This window comes from Xenopus laevis, chromosome 2L (assembly GCF_017654675.1).
Source record: "Xenopus laevis strain J_2021 chromosome 2L, Xenopus_laevis_v10.1, whole genome shotgun sequence".
In the NCBI taxonomy this organism is placed as follows: domain Eukaryota; kingdom Metazoa; phylum Chordata; class Amphibia; order Anura; family Pipidae; genus Xenopus; species Xenopus laevis.
In genome coordinates, this window is record NC_054373.1 from 183,856,717 (window position 1) to 183,877,395 (window position 20,679).

The 20,679-nt window shown below is 42.1% G+C and overlaps 1 protein-coding gene across 3 annotated transcripts in view; it reads right to left on the reverse strand.

Moving 5' to 3' along the window:
* Window positions 1–325: 325 nt before the first annotated feature.
* The window catches only part of lrrc32.1.L (leucine rich repeat containing 32, gene 1 L homeolog), a 36,879-nt gene continuing 16,525 nt past the window's right edge, over window positions 326–20,679 (reverse strand). For 2 of the 3 annotated variants that reach the window (XM_041582810.1, XM_018245627.2), the window contains exons 2-3: window positions 7,723–7,813; window positions 326–2,749 (exon numbers count right to left, since the gene is read on the reverse strand). In XM_041582810.1, coding sequence (XP_041438744.1) covers window positions 836–2,749; window positions 7,723–7,809 — 2,001 coding nt within the window. In that variant the 5' untranslated portion in view covers window positions 7,810–7,813 and the 3' untranslated portion in view covers window positions 326–835. Of the gene's footprint in view, window positions 2,750–7,722; window positions 7,814–12,991; window positions 13,023–20,679 lie in introns of those variants that run through there. The other variant, XM_041582811.1, reaches the window with a different exon arrangement.

A 20,679-nucleotide genomic window follows, 5' to 3' on the forward strand; every position in this document is an offset into this window, starting at 1 on the left:
AGATTTCACCATCAGCATAGGATGGGGTTCTTTACTGTAAGGGCAGTTAGGTTATGGGATTCCCTACCAAGAGAGGGGAATGAGTGAATCATTGGTGGGGAGGAAAGGAGATTTCACCATCAGTATAGGAAGGGGTTCTTTACTGTAAGGGCAGTCAGATTATGGGATTCCCTACCAAGAGAGGGGGAATGAGTGAATCATTGGTGGGGAGGAAAGGAGATTTCACCATCAGCATAGGAAGGGGTTCTTTACTGTAAGGGCAGTCAGGTTGTGGGATTCCCTACCAAGAGAGGGGGAATGAGAGATTCATTGGTGGGGAGGAAAGGAGATTTAACCATCAGCATAGGAAGGGGTTCTTTACTGTAAGGACAGTCAGGTTATGGGATTCCCTACCAAGAGAGGGTTGAATAAGTGGCTTCTTTGTGGAGAGAAATTAAGATAAATAAGGAAAAGTTTGGGTTAAAACATAGGGTAATAAATAACAATACAATCCCATTACAACTATGTGTGGTTTTATGATAACAGACAACCCTCTAATGTCCTCTTGTGACACCTCCCTTGACGGGTGGAAACCCTCCTTAGGAATTGGTATTAGGGTACAGACTCAATTATTGAGAAAAACCTTTACCATTTGTCATGTAAAAACTGGAACTGATTTTTGGAGTTTTTCTCCTCTAATTATATCTTGTCCATGAGTTTTCACGAACCATAAGATAAATGTGGAGATACATTTACTCATTGAATTGAATCTGGCCCTATATTTGATATTTATTGATAAATATTAAGTTGTCTCAAGATAAACATGACCCACCGGTGCCTAATCCTGCAACCACCACTATGCTTTATATTTCCTATTCAAACGATTTCGGCAAAAACAGAAGAAAAAACTAATTCCAATGGCGACAACCAACAGCACTAGCACCAAAGTCACAATAACGTTCACTTTCTTCCAGTCCTTCTCACAGATATCCGGATTCATCTGTTCAACCAGTATCTCCCCTTCATAAAGCTTGGAGACGTTGCACGTGGTGGCATTGAGGGCCGTAAACGTCACCGTGGTCCTCTGAATCATATGAGAAATCCATGTGTTCGCACAACAACTGAGAGGGTTTCCGTATAACGAAAGAGTTTTTAGGGTGTTCTCTAATACTTGGATATTGCTGACTTCCAGGTCAGTAAAGCTGTTGTGGCTCAGATCGAGGGTCTCGAGGTGGCAATTGCCGTTCCACTCGGGCAACACCGATAACTGATTTCCCGACAGGTTTAAATACTTCAGATGAGTAAAAAAAGGAAAGTCTACGTTCAATGATGGAAGACCATTTCCTTCCATAGATAACACTTCAAGAGTCTCTTCTAAGCCGGACAAGGCATTTGGCTTCATTTTAACACCCAAGTTCATTGACAGATCGAGCACCTTCAAAGAAGTCCCCCAAAAGGCAGAGTGTGGTACCCTTTGTATCATGTTCTCTCTGAGGTTTAAATGTTGGAGGGTAGGAATGTTAAAAAATTCCACGCACCTGTATTCCTCCACATGAGTTCTCCGTTTTGCTTCGCCCAAATCTGCCATGCATGGAGCAACACGGTTCCCTTGGAGATGGAGCATTACAATGCTCTCCAGTCTTTGAAAGATTCTGGGTTCTAGCAGGTGTATTTGATTGTGATGTAAGTAAAGTTCTTGTAAACTGAGCAATGAGTTTGTACTCAGGGACAGATTCTGGATAGAATTGGCGCTAAGGTCAAGGGTGACCAATGAGTTCAACCCACTAAAGTGACCCAAAGATAAAACCTGAATGCAATTTTTGCTTAAGTTTAAGAATGTGAGGGCTGGCATAGTCAAAAAAAAATCATCTGGAATGGATTTGATGTTATTGTAGCTCAAGTCTAAATGGGTGAGCTTCGGCAGATGAACTGTGCTGATGTTTTGAGGGTTTTGTTCTCCAAATTCAAGTTGAAAGGAATAATTCATCCAATCTGGGTCTTCACCAGAGAGTTCAGTGCCCAAATGTATATAATTTTTGGACAGATCTATAATGATCAAGTTGTTAATCCTTGGCAGCTGAGGGAAACTTGATAGTTTATTGTGGCTGAGGTCCAAGTTCTCCAGAAGATACTCTTCATCAGATTCGGGCGTGTGGAAAGTTTTAATGCTGTTTTTTCTAAGATCTAGAACTTTCAGTTGATGAAGGTTAAAATCTGAGATGCAAGTGATTGAGTTCATGGAGAGATTGATCATGGAGAGGTGCTTCAGGTGTTCGAAAGCCCCTTCCTCTATGTCCATGATAATGTTATTATGTAAATTCACTTCTACTAGCAATGGAGACCCCTGAAACATATCCGAGGAAATTGTTGTAATGCTATTCTCGTACAATGAGATATACCGAAGTTGTGGAGCTTCCTGTATGAAATACCCAGTCATGTCATTGTACAAACTATTTCGGGATAGGTCTAATGTTTGAACATAAGGCAACAGCCCGATTCCTGATACTCCATAATGGACAAAACTGTCCAAGTTGTTACCCGATAAATTGATTTCCTTTAATTTGTGCATTTCCTTGAAAGAGTGCGGCTGAATGAAGCTCAGTTGGTTAGAGCTCAGGTCAAGGTTCTCCAGAAACGAATAGATCATTAGAGGATCCTCTGTGATATTCTCAATTTCGTTGTTGGACAGGTCTAGTGTTTGGATGTCAGGGGGTAGGTCCAGGGGGACTTGCTGAAGAGATTTGTTATAGCAATATGCATTCATCTTAACCTGTAGACCAAAACATAAAGGAATTAATATTGGGGACAGAATTATTATGTTAGGGTTATTAAGGTTAAAAGGGTGTTCTGAAGAAACAAACTGCATCTTTACCAAAGGATGTTATAATATTTAGAAACACTTAAATGGAGGTATTAAGTGATAGGAGAAGAGAGATTCAAGGTGATGAACAACAATGGGCACAAAGGGAAAGTAGAGAGAATACTAGGCATGATTACTGAAGGGGTTTGTTTAGGGAAGGGAGGAATAGAGAAGTTGTCAGTGGGGACATATCCAGAGAGAAAAAGTTTGATGAAAATTTGAAGGTGAGAATACAAGCCATAATTACTTAAGGGCTTTGTTTAGGGAAGGAAGGGATAGAGAAGTTGAAAGTTGGGGACATATCCAGGCAGAAAGAGTTTGAGGAAAAGAGAGATTCAAGATGAGGAATACAGGGCATGATTACTGAAGGGGTTTGTTTAGGGAAGGAAGGGATAGAGAAGTTGGGAGTGGGGACATATCCAGACAGAAAGGGTTTGAGGAAAAGAGAGATTCGAGTAAAGGAATGAAAATGGGAACAGAGGAAAGTGGAGAAAACACAAGGCAGGATTACTGAAGGGGTTTGTTTAGGGAAGGAAGGAAGTTGGAAGTGGGGATATATCCAGGGAGAAACAGTTTGAGGAAAAGAGAGATTCAAGGTGAGGAATGTCAACTGGTGCAAAGAGGAGATAGAGAAGTTGGCAGTGGGGACATATCCAGGGAGAAGACAGTTTGAGGAGAAGACAGCTAAGGAGAACACATAGGAACTCCCCAAAGTGGAAGGTAGGGTGCAAAGTACAAAAAATGTGGGCAATATGCCTTCATTTTTTAATTTAATTTGAATTATTTAAGGACTCGTGCCATAAAAGTTCCTCATTTTTTTCAAGAATGTATTTACATAAGTTAGGTAGAGGAAGAAGAGAAATATATCCAGGAATAAGAGAATAAAGTGAGTGAGAGATGAACCTTGGGGGCAGGTGATACAATTCACAGGGGGAGAAGAACCAACACTTGGTATTTTGGTTCACTTTGTAGCTGCAAAGAAATGCTGGAGTTGTATTTCACAGTAGTTGGAAGACCGTGAGTTTGACGACAGTGATTTAGGATAAACTGAAAAGAAGCTGTTTTTAATATTCTTCTTTCTTCAAAGGGAGGCATTCATAAGTCTTTTTCTCCCTCCAAGAATTATTTTCAAGTTTCTCATAATGCTTTACAGACTGAATTGTAATGAAATATAAATGTGGCAGCTACACAAAGAAACCCTGAATTCCTCAGACTAAAAGTGATGTCGGTTACTGTTACCCTATAATAGGAGGCCACCAGGTATCACAGAAATAGTGCTTATTTGTACCCTGGGTACCCCTGGAACTATAGCAGGGTGACTGTTACCCCAATGTTTCTATATATCTGTAACCTTGTTATGAGCTAAGGGGGCCCAGTCTGAAGGTCAGTTAGGGGGAGATTTGGGGTGAGTGTTTATTTGTACCCTGGGTACCCCTGGAACTATAGCAGGGTGACACCCCAATGTTTCCATATATCTGTAACCTTGTTATGAGCTAAGGAGGCCCAGTCTGAAGGTCAGTTAGGGGGAGATTTGGGGTGAGTGTTTATTTGTACCCTGGGTACCCCTGGAACTATAGCAGGGGACTGTTACCCCAATGTTTCTATATATCTGTAACCTTGTTATGAGCTAAGGGGACCCAGTCTGAAGGTCAGTTAGGGGGAGATTTGGGGTGAGTGCTTATTTGTACCCTGGGTACCCCTGGAACTATAGCAGGGTGACACCCCAATGTTTCCATATATCTGTAACCTTGTTATGAGCTAAGGGGGCCCAGTCTGAAGGTCAGTTAGGGGGAGATTTGGGGTGAGTGCTTATTTGTACTCTGGGTACCCCTGGAACTATAGCAGGGTGACACCCCAATGTTTCTATATATCTGTAACCTTGTTATGAGCTAAGGGGGCCCAGTCTGAAGGTCAGTTAGGGGGAGATTTGGGGTAAGTGCTTATTTGTACCCTGGGTACCCCTGGAACTATAGCAGGGTGACACCCCAATGTTTCTATATATCTGTAACCTTGCTATGAGCTAAAGGGGCCCAGCCTGAAGGCCAGTTAGGGGGAGATTTGGGGTGAGTGTTTATTTGTGTCCTGGGTACCCCTGGAACTATAGCAGGGTGACTGTTACCCCAATTTTTCTATATATCTGTAACCTTGTTATGAGCTAAGGGGGCCCAGTCTGAACATCAGTTAGGGGGAGATTTGGGGTGAGTGATTATTTGTGTCCTGGGTACCCCTGGAACTATAGCAGGGTGACTGTTACCCCAATGTTTTTATTTATCTGTAACCTTGTAACTGTTCAAGCAGCACCAAAGGGAGTGAATTCAAGATCCCAGACTCCCCGGTAAGACCTGAATGAACCACAGTAACCTTAATGAATGTAAAAAAAACCTTTGGCTGCTGCATTGTGGGGGCGAGAGTATATATACTGTATATAGAGCCCATAATTCTTCCAGAATATTTATTTTTTCCCGCAGACTATAAACAGGCTAAAATGATTGATACAGAGAGAATAACGACTTTCCGGGTTGTTTATTGGCCCCAGTTTTATGATGTTATTTTTAACTGCACAAGAGCACATGTGGTTACAGCTGGGGAACATGCTTGTCATCTTTTTTAATGAGACTTTTACTTAGACATTTGTTCTGCATTTAATACCTGAATAAAAAGCTCCCTGGACAGATTATATATATAAATATATATATATAAATATATATATATATATATATATATATATATATATATATATATATATATATATATATATATATATATACTGTTTAGTTTCCCTTTAGAGGTTATTCTGTATTGTGGCTTATTTACACACATATATATATATATATATATATATTATATATTATTATTATTATATAATATATATATATTATTATCACTGATTTAGGTCAAATAACATCATTGTGCAAACTGAAACATTTTAGAGACAAAGTTATGAAATATTACTTCACGTTATGCCCCTTACACTGATGTTATGCCGGGTTCATAATCTATCAACAGATGCGGAGAGGGAAACAGCAGTGGCTATGGAATGGGAAACATCTTCATAGAAGAAAACAACATTATTTTCCAAAAATAACAGTTGTTAAAAGACTTCCTGGAGAAAGGGCAATGTCAGGGTTCATGGGTGGGGAGTCTAGTGCTGATCTGGGATTCTTATGATGAGAAATCATGACGGCATTTAAGCAAAAAAAACTGAATTAATTCAATTCTTTCTGTTTCAACATTAAAATAATTGATGCCACAATGGCCCTGAGTTCAGTTCCAGCCTGGACTCAACCTGTAGAGAGTTTTTGTGTTCTCCTTCTTTCTGTGTGCGGTTTTAAAATGTAAGCTCAGCTGGGTCAGAGAATGATGTGAGAGCCAAGATATGGGCTCTACATAAACATCTATGGATCTATACAGGGCAGAATCATGTATATAGTAGGAATAAACAGCATCAAGGCAGTATTTTCAAACTGCAAGTGTTTCATTTATTAGCAGTGTCAACTCTACATGTTTCGGGTACAATCCTTTGTCGAGTGTATATGGAAATGTATACACTTATGAAAGGTTTGTACCCGAAACATGTAGAGTTGACACTGCTAATAAATGAAACACTTGCAGTTTGAAAATACTGCCTTGATGTTGTTTATTCCTACTATATACATGATTCTGATTACTGTGTGACACAGGCTCCTTGCAATCTACAGTAATATATCTTTTGGAATTACACGTTGAGACCAGCAACTTGCCTTACCTTGATCTATACATTGCAGCCATTGCGGGGTACAGTGGGCACTGAATTCAGGGGCTCCTAGGCTGAAATGTGCGATTCATGGGTAGTGAAAGGGGCAGGACTTGTGGAGAAAGTGGGCTGGGTTTGGTGAATTTTGGGTGGGGAGGTGGCATACTTGGGGTGTGGTTGGGGGTGTGTGATTGAGTAGCATGGGACTCAGGGGTGTAACTAGAGAGGAAGCAGACCCAGCAGCTGCTGGAGGTATAGGGACCCATAAGGCCCTAATTCATATACAATTTCAATAAATATTGGTAAAACAGGTCAACTTCTAGACATTTTGGATGACTGAAAAATAATTTGCTTTGGGGTCCAATTATATCTAAGTACGCCACTGATGGGACCCCATGATTACTTAAGGTGGCACTGCATTCAAGGTGAACCATTGGGGGTACAGATTAGGGATGTGGCTGTGTATGAGAGGGGCCGTACTAGCTTAGTAGTATGGAGCCCCATGATTACTGATGGTGGCCCTGGATCTATACCAACTTTTAATTCTTAAAGGATGGGGGGTCTTAAACTTGAAAAAACAATAGCTACAAAACCCTAGATCCCAGTATTCCCAATAGTAGATCCCATGCCAGGCATAATAAATCAAAAAAGGGAATTGTTTGGAAAAATATGTATAACAATGACTTCTTTAAGTCGGTAGAAGGCAATAGACATATGGGTATAGTTCATACTGTATAACAGGGTGCGGCCAAAAACTACAGTAAAATACTATGTCTATGAAGGGGCCTGGCGACTCACATTCTAGCAAGTTCTAATGCATTGGGGACTAATGGATTCTGAGCCCACCTAGACCTAAGGGGCGAAGACAAGTATAAAGGCATTTAATTCACGCAGTGGATGGGACTAAAATACTCTAATGGCAACTCACAGAGGGAAAGAAAGGGAGTCTGTAACTCAAGCGGTGGGCTGGACCTGAATATCCTGAAGATGCCTTCCATGGGGGGAAGTGGATGGCACCTCTGGTGGGACAAACAATGTTTAGGTGATAGGTTCCCTTTAACACATCACTGATGTTACTTTACAGTAGAACCAGTTGGTGATTCTACTACAGGTTTACTAGTTCTTCATTTAGATTCCAATAATTACTTACCGTTAAACAAGAGGGAGTATTCTGGGGCCGGTGCATGCAGATCCCTTCTTCCACCAATCCCAGGACAAGCAGAAGGTAAAGTAGCATGGCTCTGCAGAGGAAACAATAAAAACCACACTCCTTAAACCGGACAAATTTCTCAACTCACTATTAATAGATGCTTTTGTTTTTCTAATTAGGGATATTAATAACCCGCCTGCTCCCTCTGAGACTTTTATGTTTATGGAAAGCGAGTTAGAACTTAAAAGCAATGTATATGTTTCCCATTCCAACAGCAATACATTCCATACATTCCCGGATCCCAATGACCCATCCCAAAGGTCCTAATGCTGAATAGGCATACGGCCATCCCAGACAGTTGTCTGGCTTCCCATTCCGCTCTCCCACAGGAAGCCGCTAGGTCATGGGGTTGTACCATTTTCCTGTACAGCTCGTAAACTGGTTTCCCGTCAGGCAGAGATATCAAATGGGAAGCCAACCAACTGCTGGGAACTACAATCCCTAGCACCCTTGGTTAGCTGAGGGTTCTGGGAATTGGAGCTTGTAGCAGCTGTGGGGGCAGGGACTCAATGATACTGATTTTTTCTAGAAAGACTTTTAGTTATGGACAAACATTCTCTATTATATGTGGTCATCTTCCCAATCTTCTCATTCTTCCTTTGTTTCCCAATAGTTCCATGGGGACTATAGAGTACTGATTCCTTTGAAACCTGTCCCGTTTGGACAGTGGAGGCTCCTATGTTTATATTAAGTAAACGTTGGTCTTGCCCAGTGTTGGACTGGCCCACCGGGATACCAGGAAAACTCCCGGTGGGCCCAGGGTTCAGTGGGCCTCTTGCTTATAACCATTTGGCCTATTTCATGGTCATTGCCTATTTCTTTATGAGAACAAAGAGGTTTAATAAAGGAAGAATAGAGTATAGTATGTAGAGAAAAGAGACTAGGAGAATAAAGAGGTTGAGTGAGGAGAGGAGGAATAATAGTTTGGAAAGGGGCCCTCAGCCTAAGGTTTTCTGGTGGGCCCCTGGCATCCCAGTCCGACACTCTTCTTGCCTCAGAGATTCTTGATCACCGTAGGCCACTTTTCAACTGAAGCCTCCTCCTTGGAAGTCCAATCTTTGGTCTGGGATCTCCTTAGCTTATAACAAGTTCACAGGAAAACACAAGATAGAAGGGTTGGAACCATTGTCCCAAAAACAGTTCCACTGTAATTATTACCCTAGTTGACCTTCAAGCTGGACCTTTAGGTGTATATAGGAGAGCAAACTGATATTTTTCCAAATTTCAACCTATCTGGCCTTCAGACTGAGCACCTCCTGCCATTGCACCAGATCACCCAGGAAGACAACACCGCCAGTTCAGAACCACTGTCCTAGACATTGTCTGTTACCTTCTCCTCTATGACTTGGATGTTCTTAGATTGCTGTGTTCCTTCTCCTCGTTCATCTCATCTCACGCATTGAAGGACCATCTAGTGCCAGACTACAATACCATACCATAATTATTTAACCTTTGCTTATTTTTCGGAAGACACTTACTGGACACTACGACTTTATGGACAAAGGTTAAGAAATTCTGTACTACATATAGTATGAGTTTAATTTCCTCTCACCTCTAAAGTCAAAGGATTTGGATTCTTTCTGGTCCATGTTTCCAGCTACTGCAATGTTGATCCTTGATCTTATGTATTTCTACAATTTGGAGGAATTTCTATTCTTCTACTTATGTTCCTTCCTTGTCAATATGCTCTACTTAACCCTCTTCCAATCTGTTTCTGCCAAGTAAGTTCAGCCAGTGAAGCCCTTCCTAACAGCTTTATTGGTTACCAGCAGAACAAATTAAACTGTTATGTATCAGACAGACACCACCAGTGTTGGGGATCTTCCTTAAAGGAGAACTAAACCCTAAAAATGAATATGGCTAAAAATGCCTTATTTTATATACTGAATTTATTGCACCAGCCTAAGGTTTCAGCTTGTCAATAGCAGCAATGATCCAGGACTTCAAACTTGTCACAGGGGGTCACCATCTTGGAAAGTGTCTGTGACACTCACATGCTCAGTGGGCTCTGATTGGCTGTTGAGAAGCTAAGCTTAGGGCTCGTCACTAATTATCCAGCAGAAAATGAGCTTCCCTGGCTGTAATATAAGTTTATGCTACAGGTTTGCTGATTATTCAATTCTGATGCTAATTGCACTGGTTTCTGTGCTGCCATGTAGTAATTATGTGTATTAATTACTAATCAGCCTTATATTGTGACATTTCTATTCTATTTGTACTGTATATTGTGAGTGGCTCCCTAAGCTCAGTGAGTGACAGCAGCACAGAGCATGTGCAGTGAATCAGCAGAAAAGAAGATGGGGAGCTACTGGGGCATCTTTGGAGACACAGATCTTTACTGCTAAAGGGCTGTGGTTGCCTTGGGCTGGTACAGAAGCACAAAACATCATGTACAACATTTCTAGCCACTTCTTTAATATAACTTTCCTTGTCCTTTAAACTGATCCGACTGTTCAGGAAAAAGCTCCAGAATCCAGACAACTAAACTGCAGATACATGGGTATTAAAGGGGAGGTTCACCTTCAAGTTAACTTTTAGTTTGTTATAGAATGACTAATTCTAAGCAGCTTTCCAACTGGTCTTCATTAGTGATGGGCAAATTTATTCTCCATGCATGGATTCCTGGCGAATTTAAGTCGCTTGTGTAAAAACTGTCTTTAATGAGTTTGGACAAAAATGTCGCACATGTAAAAGTTGTCACTCGTGTAAAAATTGTTGCGGGTCAAAATTATTTTGACGCCCATTCACTGCGTTTCGCAAATTTTTTGCGGTTGGATATTTTTTCAGAGTTTCGTGAATTTTTCAGCAAAGCGAAATGAGACAGATTCGCCCATCACTAGTCTTCATTATGTATTTATTTTTTTTATAGTTTTTTTTAAATGATTTGCCTTCTTCTTCTGACTCGTTCCAGTTTTCAAATGGGAGTCACTGACCCCATCTAAAAAACAAACACTCCGTTAGTCTCTGTTATTACTCATCTTTCTATTCAGGCCTCTCCTTTTCATATTCCAGCCTCTTATTCACATCAGTGGTTGCTAGGATAATTGGGACCCTAGCAACCAGATGGCTGAAATTACAAACTGGAGAGCTGCTGAATAAAAAGCTAAATAAGTCAAAAACCACAAATAATAAAAAATGAAAACCAATTGCAAATTGTCGCAGAATATCCCTCTCTACATCATACTAACAGTTAATTTAAAGGGGAACAGCCCCTTTAATAAAGCCTTTGGTAAAATGGGAAGAATGGGTGTGGTGAGGGGCACACTGATATTATTCGTATACCCCCCCAGACAGTAATATATCAGGAGAATGTTTTGCCGGCCAAAGAGAGAACATTCGTTTCCTCCAACCTTCTAACAAAAGGAGCCGGGGATGTTTTCTTTCTGCTCGACGTCCCCCAATGTTTCCTGTTTTCCAAACGGCCTCGGAGTTTGTTGAAGAGAAATAAAATCCCAAAGAGAAAGGCAGTTTATGGGGAAGTCACCTGCCCTAGGAGAACAAAGCAGCCGTCTGAAATAAGACTCATTAATGGCTCAGTTAATTAGCGGCACAAAGTGTCATTAAAGGAAAGGGAACACCAGCAGGGGAATTTTTTGGTAAGAGAAGTCGGGAAGGATCACAGAGAATGACTCGTGAAATAGTAGTAGAGGCAGATCCGGAGATAGAGGGTATCAGCATCAGGTGCTTTCCAGGTTGAACAAAGGGAAGGATTACATTTTATTCATTACTCAGTAGTGATTATTATAAGCCTGGAGCTGAATGCTGGGAGATGCAGTTTAGCAATACCAAGGTCTAAGGTGTTTAGTGGCCTTAAAACATAGTAAGGGGTCAGAAGAGCTTAGAAATGACAGTTATACAAGGCAGCTGGACAAGGCATTGACAAGGCAAAAGGAACTGGATTATCTTCTATCAACTTTGAACCAGCTGGGAGCACAGATTTGTTTGTACCTGCCAGTTTGTAACCTCTTACTCCAAACATATTTTATCCTGTATTTCTCCTCCTTTCACTCTCATGCTTCATAAAACATTTTTCACGACCTCCTCCAGCAAATCCCAGTTCTATACAAATCTCAGCCTCTCTACTCTGTTTAACTATTCCACAAAACTCCTCTTTTTCATACAAACTAAGAATTTACAAATCCCGCTCTCACTTAGTCTTTCTTTCCTTTCTATTACCGACAGCTGGGGACATTTCCCCAAACCCTGGCCCTTACCCCATCCCAGTTATATCACAGCCACAAGCTCCTTCTCTCCGGAGCAAATTTAAACAGTACAGAACTCTTACTCCTATACCCAAAAACCCAGTTAATCTTTCCTGTGCTCTCTGGAATGTCAGATCTGTCTGCAACAAACTCACCGCTATACACGACCATTTCATTGCCAATTCCTTTAACCTACTCCCACTTACTGAAACCTGTCTCTCTCCTACTGACACTGCCTCACCTGCTGCCCTGTCCTACGGGGGCTACACCTTAAGGTGGCCATACACGGGCAGAAAAGCTTATCTGCCCGTGTATGGGGGCTTCCGACGGGTCTTCCCGATCGATATCTGGCCACGATATAGATCGGGAAGGTTGGATTTTTAACCGACCGACCCTTGGCGCATCGTAATTCGATCGTTTGAATTACCCCCGATATAGCCATGCTGTTTAGTGGCATATCGGGGAAAGATCCGCTCGTTTGGCGATGTCGCCAAACGAGTGGATCTTTGAGTCTATGGCCACATTTACTCATACTCCCAGACCTGGTAACAGACCTGGAGGTGGGGTGGGTTTGCTTCTCTCTCCCCGCTGTACTTTAAAGTTCTTCCACCTGTTCCCTCTCTATCATTCTCCTCATTTGAGTCTCACTGCATTAGGCTCTTTTCTCCTGTTTCACTCTGCATTGCTCTTATATATCCACCACCAGGACCAACTGCACAATTTCTGGACAACTTTGCTGCTTGGCTTCCTTACTTTCTTTCATCTAACAACCCATCCATCATATTAGGTGACTTTAATATACCCGTTAACAACATTAACAACTCTTCTGTCTCTAAACTTTGTTCACTAACTTCCACCCTCTCACTCCAATGGTAATGCTCTGGATCTCATATTTACCAGACTCTGTTCAACCACCAATTTTACTAACTCACCATTTCCCCTCTCTGATCACAATATGGTCACATTTCGTGTCCTCACCCCCTGCTATTCCCCAAACACGTACTTACCGTGACTTGCAAGCTGTAGTCTCATCTCTCTTCTTCCTTTGACTCTCTTCACTCTAATATCTCAGCCATCTCATGTCCTAATGTGACTACCTCTGTCTACTATAGTCCTCTCACCACTGCCCTAAATGAGCTGCTCTTATAAAAACTAAACGTTCTAGACCCAAACCACTTCAACCTTGGCATACTGCTCATACAAAAGCGCTCCAAAGACATTCACGTGCACTTGAGCGTCGCTGGCGCAAATCCCGTTCAGAATCAGACTTTTGGAGCTACAAATCTGCCCTGCGCTCCTATAACACCAGCCTCTTCCAAGCCAAACAAACTTACTTTACTTCACTCATACTTTCTAAAAACTGGCACAACTTTTCTCCACCTTTAACACTCTCCTTTCCCCTTCTTCACTCCCTCCATGCACATCTGTCTCTGCTCAAGATATTGCTGAGCACTTCAAAAACAAAATTGACACTATCAGAAGGGACATTACACTACTCAACCCCCCTAGACTTCCACCACCCTCCCTCCACACTCCCCAGTCTCTCCTGTGCTCCTTCACCCCTGTCACTGATGAGGAATCTCAAAGCTTTTGGCCTCTTCTCACCTTACCACCTGCCCGCTTGATCCCATTCCCTCAAAACTTCTCCGCAATACCAATCCTTGTCTAATCAAAGCCTTAACTCACTTATTTAATCTTTCGCTCTCAACTTGACTGTTTCCTTCTCAACTAAAACATGCTCTTGTCACCCCCATTCTGAAAAAACCCTCTCTTGATCCCTCCAATCTTGACAACCTCCGACCTATCTCTCTGCTACCTTTCATCTCTAAACTACTTGAGCGCCTAGTCTACAACCGACTAAACTCATTCCTCTCTGACAATAACCTGCTGGACCCCCTACAATCTGCTTTTAAGCCACAACACTCCACTGAAACTGCCCTGACTCGACTAACTAATGACCTTTTAATCGCTAAAGCCAACAATCACTTCTCACTACTAATACTGCTTGATCTCTCAGCTGCATTTGACACTGTAGATCACCCTCTCCTCCTCCAGTCCCTCCAGTCGCATGGCCTTCGTGACACAGCCCTGTCCTGGTTCTCTTCTTTTATCACCAATCGTTCCTTCAGTGTCTCCTACAATGGAGTAGCATCTTCTCCCCTACATCTTTCTGTTGGGGTTCCTCAAGGCTCTGTCCTAGAACCATTACTATTCTCCCTCTATACTTCCTCCCTCGGCAAATTAATCAACTCATATGGTTTCCACTACCACCTCTATGCTGACGATACTCAGATCTATCTCTCATCTCCTGATCTCAACCCAGAACTCCTAACTCGCGTCTCCTCCTGCCTGTCCGCTATCTCTACCTGGATGTCGCAACGCTACATTAAATTAAACCTCTCTAAAACTGAAATGGTTCTCTTTCCTCCAACTAACACCAGTAACATCCCAGAAGTATCCATCATAGTTAACAATTCCACTATCACCCCCTCTCCCCAGGCCCGGTGCCTTGGGGTTATCCTACATTCTGCACTGTCATTCACTCCTCATATCCAGTCACTTATTAAATCATGTCACTTCCACCTAAGGAACATCTCCAAAATACCATCATTTATCACCCAAGATGCTGCCAAAATTCTTATCCACTCTCTCGTCATATCACGTCTAGACTACTGTAACTCTCTTTTAATTGGCCTTCCCCTCCAGAGACTGTCACCTCTCCAGTCCATAATGAACACTGCTGCGAGGCTCATACACCTCAGCAACCGCTCCTCCTCTGCCTCGCCATTCTGTCAGTCCCTGCACTGGCTTCCGTTACCTTTCAGAATTAAATTCAAATTAATGACCCTGACATTCAAAGCACTTCATAACTCTGCCCCACCCTACATCTCTGAACTCATCTCTATATACTCACCCAACCGCTTACTACACTCCTCTACTGACCTGCTACTCAACTCTTCTCTCATTACCTCCTCACATGCTCGCATTCAAGACTTTGCAAGGGCTGCACCCCTCCTCTGGAACGCTCTCCCACGGTCTGTCCCACTTTCTCCCAACCTTTCTGCTTTCAAGAAATCTCTTAGGCTAAGGCCACACTAGGCGATAGTGCCGCGATTTGACTCGCGGCGACTTTTCGCGGCGACTTTTAAGCCGCAATCGCTGGGGAAACTTTTGCGCTGGCGTCTATGGGGAATCGCGAAAAATCGCCAGCGTAAAAACACACGCGGCGATCTTTTCTCTACTGTCGCTCGAAATTGCCTCGCTAGGCGATTTCGAGCGACAATAGAAAAAAGATCGCCGCGTGTGTTTTTACGCTGGATTCCCCATAGACACCAGCGCAAAAGTTTCCCCAGCGATTGCGGCTTAAAAGTCGCGGCGAAAAGTCGCCGCGAGTCAAATCGCGGCGCTATCGCCTAGTGTGGCCTTAGCCTTAAAACGCACTTCTTTCGAGAAGCCTCCCCTCACTCTGCTTAACTACCAAACGCAACACCACATACAATACCACATTTCTCACCCACTTAATTCGATCTTGCTTACTCCCACAACTTGTGTATTACTCCCTTCCCTTTAGAGTGTAAGCTCTTTCTGCACACGGCCTTCCTCTCCTTTTGTACCGGTATTGATTGTGATGTATGTAACTCCATATGTTCTATGTATATAATTCATGTGATTTTGTTGTATAATCACATTTACTTTACAAAGCTAAGCAATATGTTGGCGCTATATAAATACATGTTAATAATAATAATAATAGTATACACTGAATGTACCCAAACAGACTTGATCTGCTCTCTCTGGATTTGGTTCAATTGGTCTCACAATAAAAAAAGATCAACTAAACTAAATCCAGAAAGTTTCATTAAAAGGGGACTGATAGAATGACTAATGCTAAGCAACTTTTCAATTGGTTTTCATTATTTTTTTTTTTATAGTTTTTTTAATTATTTGCCTTTTCTTCTGACTCTTTCCATCTTTTAAAATGGGGGGGGGGGTCACTGACCCCATCTAAAAAACAAATGCTCTGTAAGGCTACAAATGTATTGTTATTGTTACTTTTTATTACTCCTCTTTCTATTCAGGCCTCTCCTATTCATATTCCAGTCTCTTATTGAAACCAGTGCATGGTTGCTAAGGGAATTTGGACCTTAGCAACCAGACTGCTGAAATTACAAACTGGAGAGCGGCTGAATAAAAAGCTAAATAACTCAAAAACCACAAATAATAAAAAAAGAAGACCAATTGCAAATAAGAGAATATCCCTCTCTACATCATACTAACAGTTAACACAAAGGTGAACAACCCCTTTAAAGTCACAACTCCAGCTCGGCACTTGTATAGGCACAATTCTGCACCACATCTACTGTTAGTAACCGAGACCTAACATTTATTAACTCATTCCTTCCCCACACCGGGCAGCCTTACAATACGGAAAATACTCACGTGGGCCAGTTACCAAGCGAGGGGGTCACACAATGGGTTAATGCAAGTCATTGAGAGCGACATTTTCTGATGTTTCTGTTTTGTAGTTTTGTTGTTTTTTTGAAAGCACAGACGGGTCCCCACCCACATTAATCATAGTCTCATTGTTTTTCTACGTACACCAGTTCAACGTGTATGTGTCGCACATAGGTGTTATTTGGCTAAATGCTAATTATAGTTATGGCTTGCTGTTATTGACAGGAATATCTGGAGCACACTGGCTGAGATTCTAGCTATTTGTATAACAGAACATTCTATCCCAGTGGCTGCACAGATACTATCTGATCCCCATTGTAAGCAGCAGTCCTGTCCTGCTTTATGGCAGCTGAGATTCTAGCTATCTGTATAACAGAACATTCTGTCCCAGTGGCTGCACAGATCCTATCTGATCCCCATTGTAAGCAGCAGTCCTGTCCTGCTTTATGGCAGCTGAGATTCTAGCTATCTGTATAACAGAACATTCTGTCCCAGTGGCTGCACAGATCCTCTCTGATCCCCATTGTAAGCAGCAGTCCTGTCCTGCTTTATGGCAGCTGAGATTCTAGCTATCTGTATAACAGAACATTCTGTCCCAGTGGCTGCACAGATCCTATCTGATCCCCATTGTAAGCAGCAGTCCTGTCCTGCTTTATGGCAGCTGAGATTCTAGCTATCTGTATAACAGAACATTCTGTCCCAGTGGCTGCACAGATCCTATCTGATCCCCATTGTAAGCAGCAGTCCTGTCCTGCTTTATGGCAGCTGAGATTCTAGCTATCTGTATAACAGAACATTCTGTCCCATTGGCTGCACAGATCCTATCTGACCCCATTGTAAGCAACAGTCCTGTCCTGCTTTATGGCAGCTGAGATTAGTGATATAACTGAATGCACCATGGATATATTTGCTGCAAAAACCTGACACTAACAATATTATTTAAAAGACGGAAATTTTGAGGAGATTACATAAATTTAATATCTAACGCTTTACAAATAACTACAAAAACTCCCTGGTTCCTCTCCGGAGCCCGATGTCCCACTTGAGGGGAAATAATACACCTGAGCTCCCGAGTCACAATAACACGGCGCTTCCTCCTGGGAATACGACACACGAGGAAGGTTTAATGAATAACTGACCAGGAAATCTTTTCTCTCCACTGCCGTGCGGAGACCTGGGAATCTCATTGCACAAATAGAGAAACAGGTTTTTCTGGAGGTTCACAGGTGGGATCCCGCAGAACAAAGACATACAGTGTGTGGAATAGAATGACTCCTCACGTGACCACCCGGAGACAAACCAGTTCTACCGCCGTATCATAAAGGCAAATACATCGGCCGCATTCAATATTTATATTTATATTGTAGCACTGATTGCATCACATATAACACAAGCTTTGGAATAAAACACTTGCACCTGTCCCCATAGTACTGAATAGGCAAAGGTTCTGTTAGAACATAATGTTAGCAACCAATAAGATTTGTTTCTTTCAGTCAGCAGGCCAGAAAGCTAACTGCTCATTGGTTGGTACAGGATTTAATTTCTGCAGCAAAAATGTCACATTTGAGGCAGCGGCCGTCAGTCTTCTCCCTTTCTTCTATGAATAACAAGATTACAGATATATAGAAACATTGGGGTAACAGTCACCCTGCTATAGTTCCAGGGGTACCCAGGGCACAAATAAGCACTCACCCCAAATCTCCCCCTAACTGACCTTCAGACTGGGCCCCCTTAGCTCATAACAAGGTTACAAATATATAGAAACATTGGGGTGTCACCCTGCTATAGTTCCAGGGGTACCCAGGGTACAAATAAGCACTCACCCCAAATCTCCCCCTAACTGACCTTCAGGCTGGGCCCCCTTAGCTCATAACAAGGTTACAGATATATAGAAACATTGGGGTAACAGTCACCCTGCTATAGTTCCAGGGGTACCCAGGGTACAAATAAACACTCACCCCAAATCTCCCCCTAACTGACCTTCCGACTGGGCCCCCTTAGCTCATAACAAGATTACAGATATATAGAAACATTGGGGTAACAGTCACCCTGCTATAGTTCCAGGGGTACCCAGGGTACAAATAAACACTCACCCCAAATCTCCCTCTAACTGACCTTCAGACTGGGCCCCCTTAGCTCATAACAAGGTTACAGATATATAGAAACATTGGGGTGTCACCCTGCTATAGTTCCAGGGGTACCCAGGTCACAAATAATCACTCACCCCAAATCTCCCCCTAACTGACCTTCAGACTGGGTCCCCTTAGCTCATAACAAGGTTACAGATATATAGAAACATTGGGGTGTCACCCTGCTATAGTTCCAGGGGTATAGAAAACAAATCAGACCGCACTCACATTTCTGCCCAAATTTTTGATATTGGGTGCGCGTCCAGTAGCCCATTCACATTGGCTGCTCCAGAGTATACAAATTCCATCCAATGGACAGCACTCCTTTTTCCATAAAACCGTCTTTATTTTTCTTAGGACAGCAACATGCTGCATGTTGCTGTCCTAAGAAAAATAAAGACGGTTTTATGGAAAAAGGAGTGCTGTCCATTGGATGGAAATAGTTCCAGGGGTACCCAGGGTACAAATAAACACTCACCCCAAATCTCCCCCTAACTGACCTTCAGACTGGGCCCCCTTAGCTCATAACAAGGTTACAGATATATAGAAACATTGGGGTGTCACCCTGCTATAGTTCCAGGGGTACCCAGGGTACAAATAAGCACTCACCCCAAATCTCCCCCTAACTGACCTTCAGACTGGGCCCCCTTAGCTCATAACAAGGTTACAGATATATAGAAACATTGGGGTAACAGTCACCCTCATGGCCGGAGCGGCCCTGCTCCTAACTGACCTTCAGACTGGGTCCCCTTAGTTTAGAATTGTATTGTCTTTCATTGTAGAAAACAGTGTTTGGGTGGGGGGATCCCCAAAGAGATGACAAGACAAGTGCATATGTTCCTAATGAATGAATATTATAAGTATAACATCTAATGCAACTTATCCCTGAGTGTCAGCCAAACATTTACAATATAATTAACTGAAATGAAATATGCTGCACGGCTGTTATAATTATTTACACTATATATTATATATAACCAGCACCCAGTGCACTCACTTATATAATAACACTGACGGCAGGTACACAAAGGTGTATGTGTGCATGACATTTATACACAATGAGTAACTGTGCAGTAAATACATATTAAACTTACACTCAGGCTGCAGTGATCCTGGGTCTTTCCATTACCGAGCGTCTGCTGCCCAAAGTGGCCAAGTCCTACTCAGCACAAGGATTTTGTCTCTCAAGTTCTACATTAAGTCTCACTTTCCTAATCACCCACACGACTTCTACTCGCCGTGAAATCTCCCGACCGCAAAAGTGATTGTTATTTAACTCCGTACCTGGGTGTAATAGAGTGAGAGGTGATACTGCTGAAATAGAGTCTCTTGGCAGCGTCACCCCATGTCATTATACTCAGAACAAAAACTGAAAGCAGGAAAAAAACACTATTCTGGGCATTTGGGGATTTTTTTTTGTTTAATATCTTCCCATAGTTTTCCTAAAAAAAGTCCTAAAACAGTTCCTGAAATATTCATCTTAACCCCTCTGTGCATAGAAGGGCTCTGCTCTCATTTCCCTACAGATATAGGGGTCGGTAGCACTAGAGACTGGACGAATTTTGCTTCGCCAAAAATTTGCCGCCAGTAAAATGTTGCCGACGCCGATTTAAGTCTATGGGTGTCAAAAAATTTTTTGTCGCGCTACGAATTTTTTTTTTTTACTCACGCCGCCATACAAGTCTATGGGTGTCATTTTCGCGGCGAAACAAGGTGAAAAAATTTGTCTCTCCCAGTAGAGAGAAACCTAATATATAGTGAATAAAGTACCCCCTCTTGTAAAATATAAGGATATTATAAGTTACCGAGGAGTTTCATGACCATATGGAACTCCGAGGTAACTTATAATATCCTCATATTTTACAACTGGGGGTACTGTATTTATTATAATACACAAATTTTAGTGAGTCATGTGACAGAAATTACATCAGAACTCACCGTTTATAACTGATGACATCAGAACTCACCGTTTATAAGGATATAATTTACAAGATATTCATGGCTTTTGTGTATTATATAAATATATATATACAGTGTAAAAGTTGCAGTAGCATTAGGGTCTGTATATCATCAATGGGAACAGAAGGAGAAGGAAAGCATCACCTCCCCAC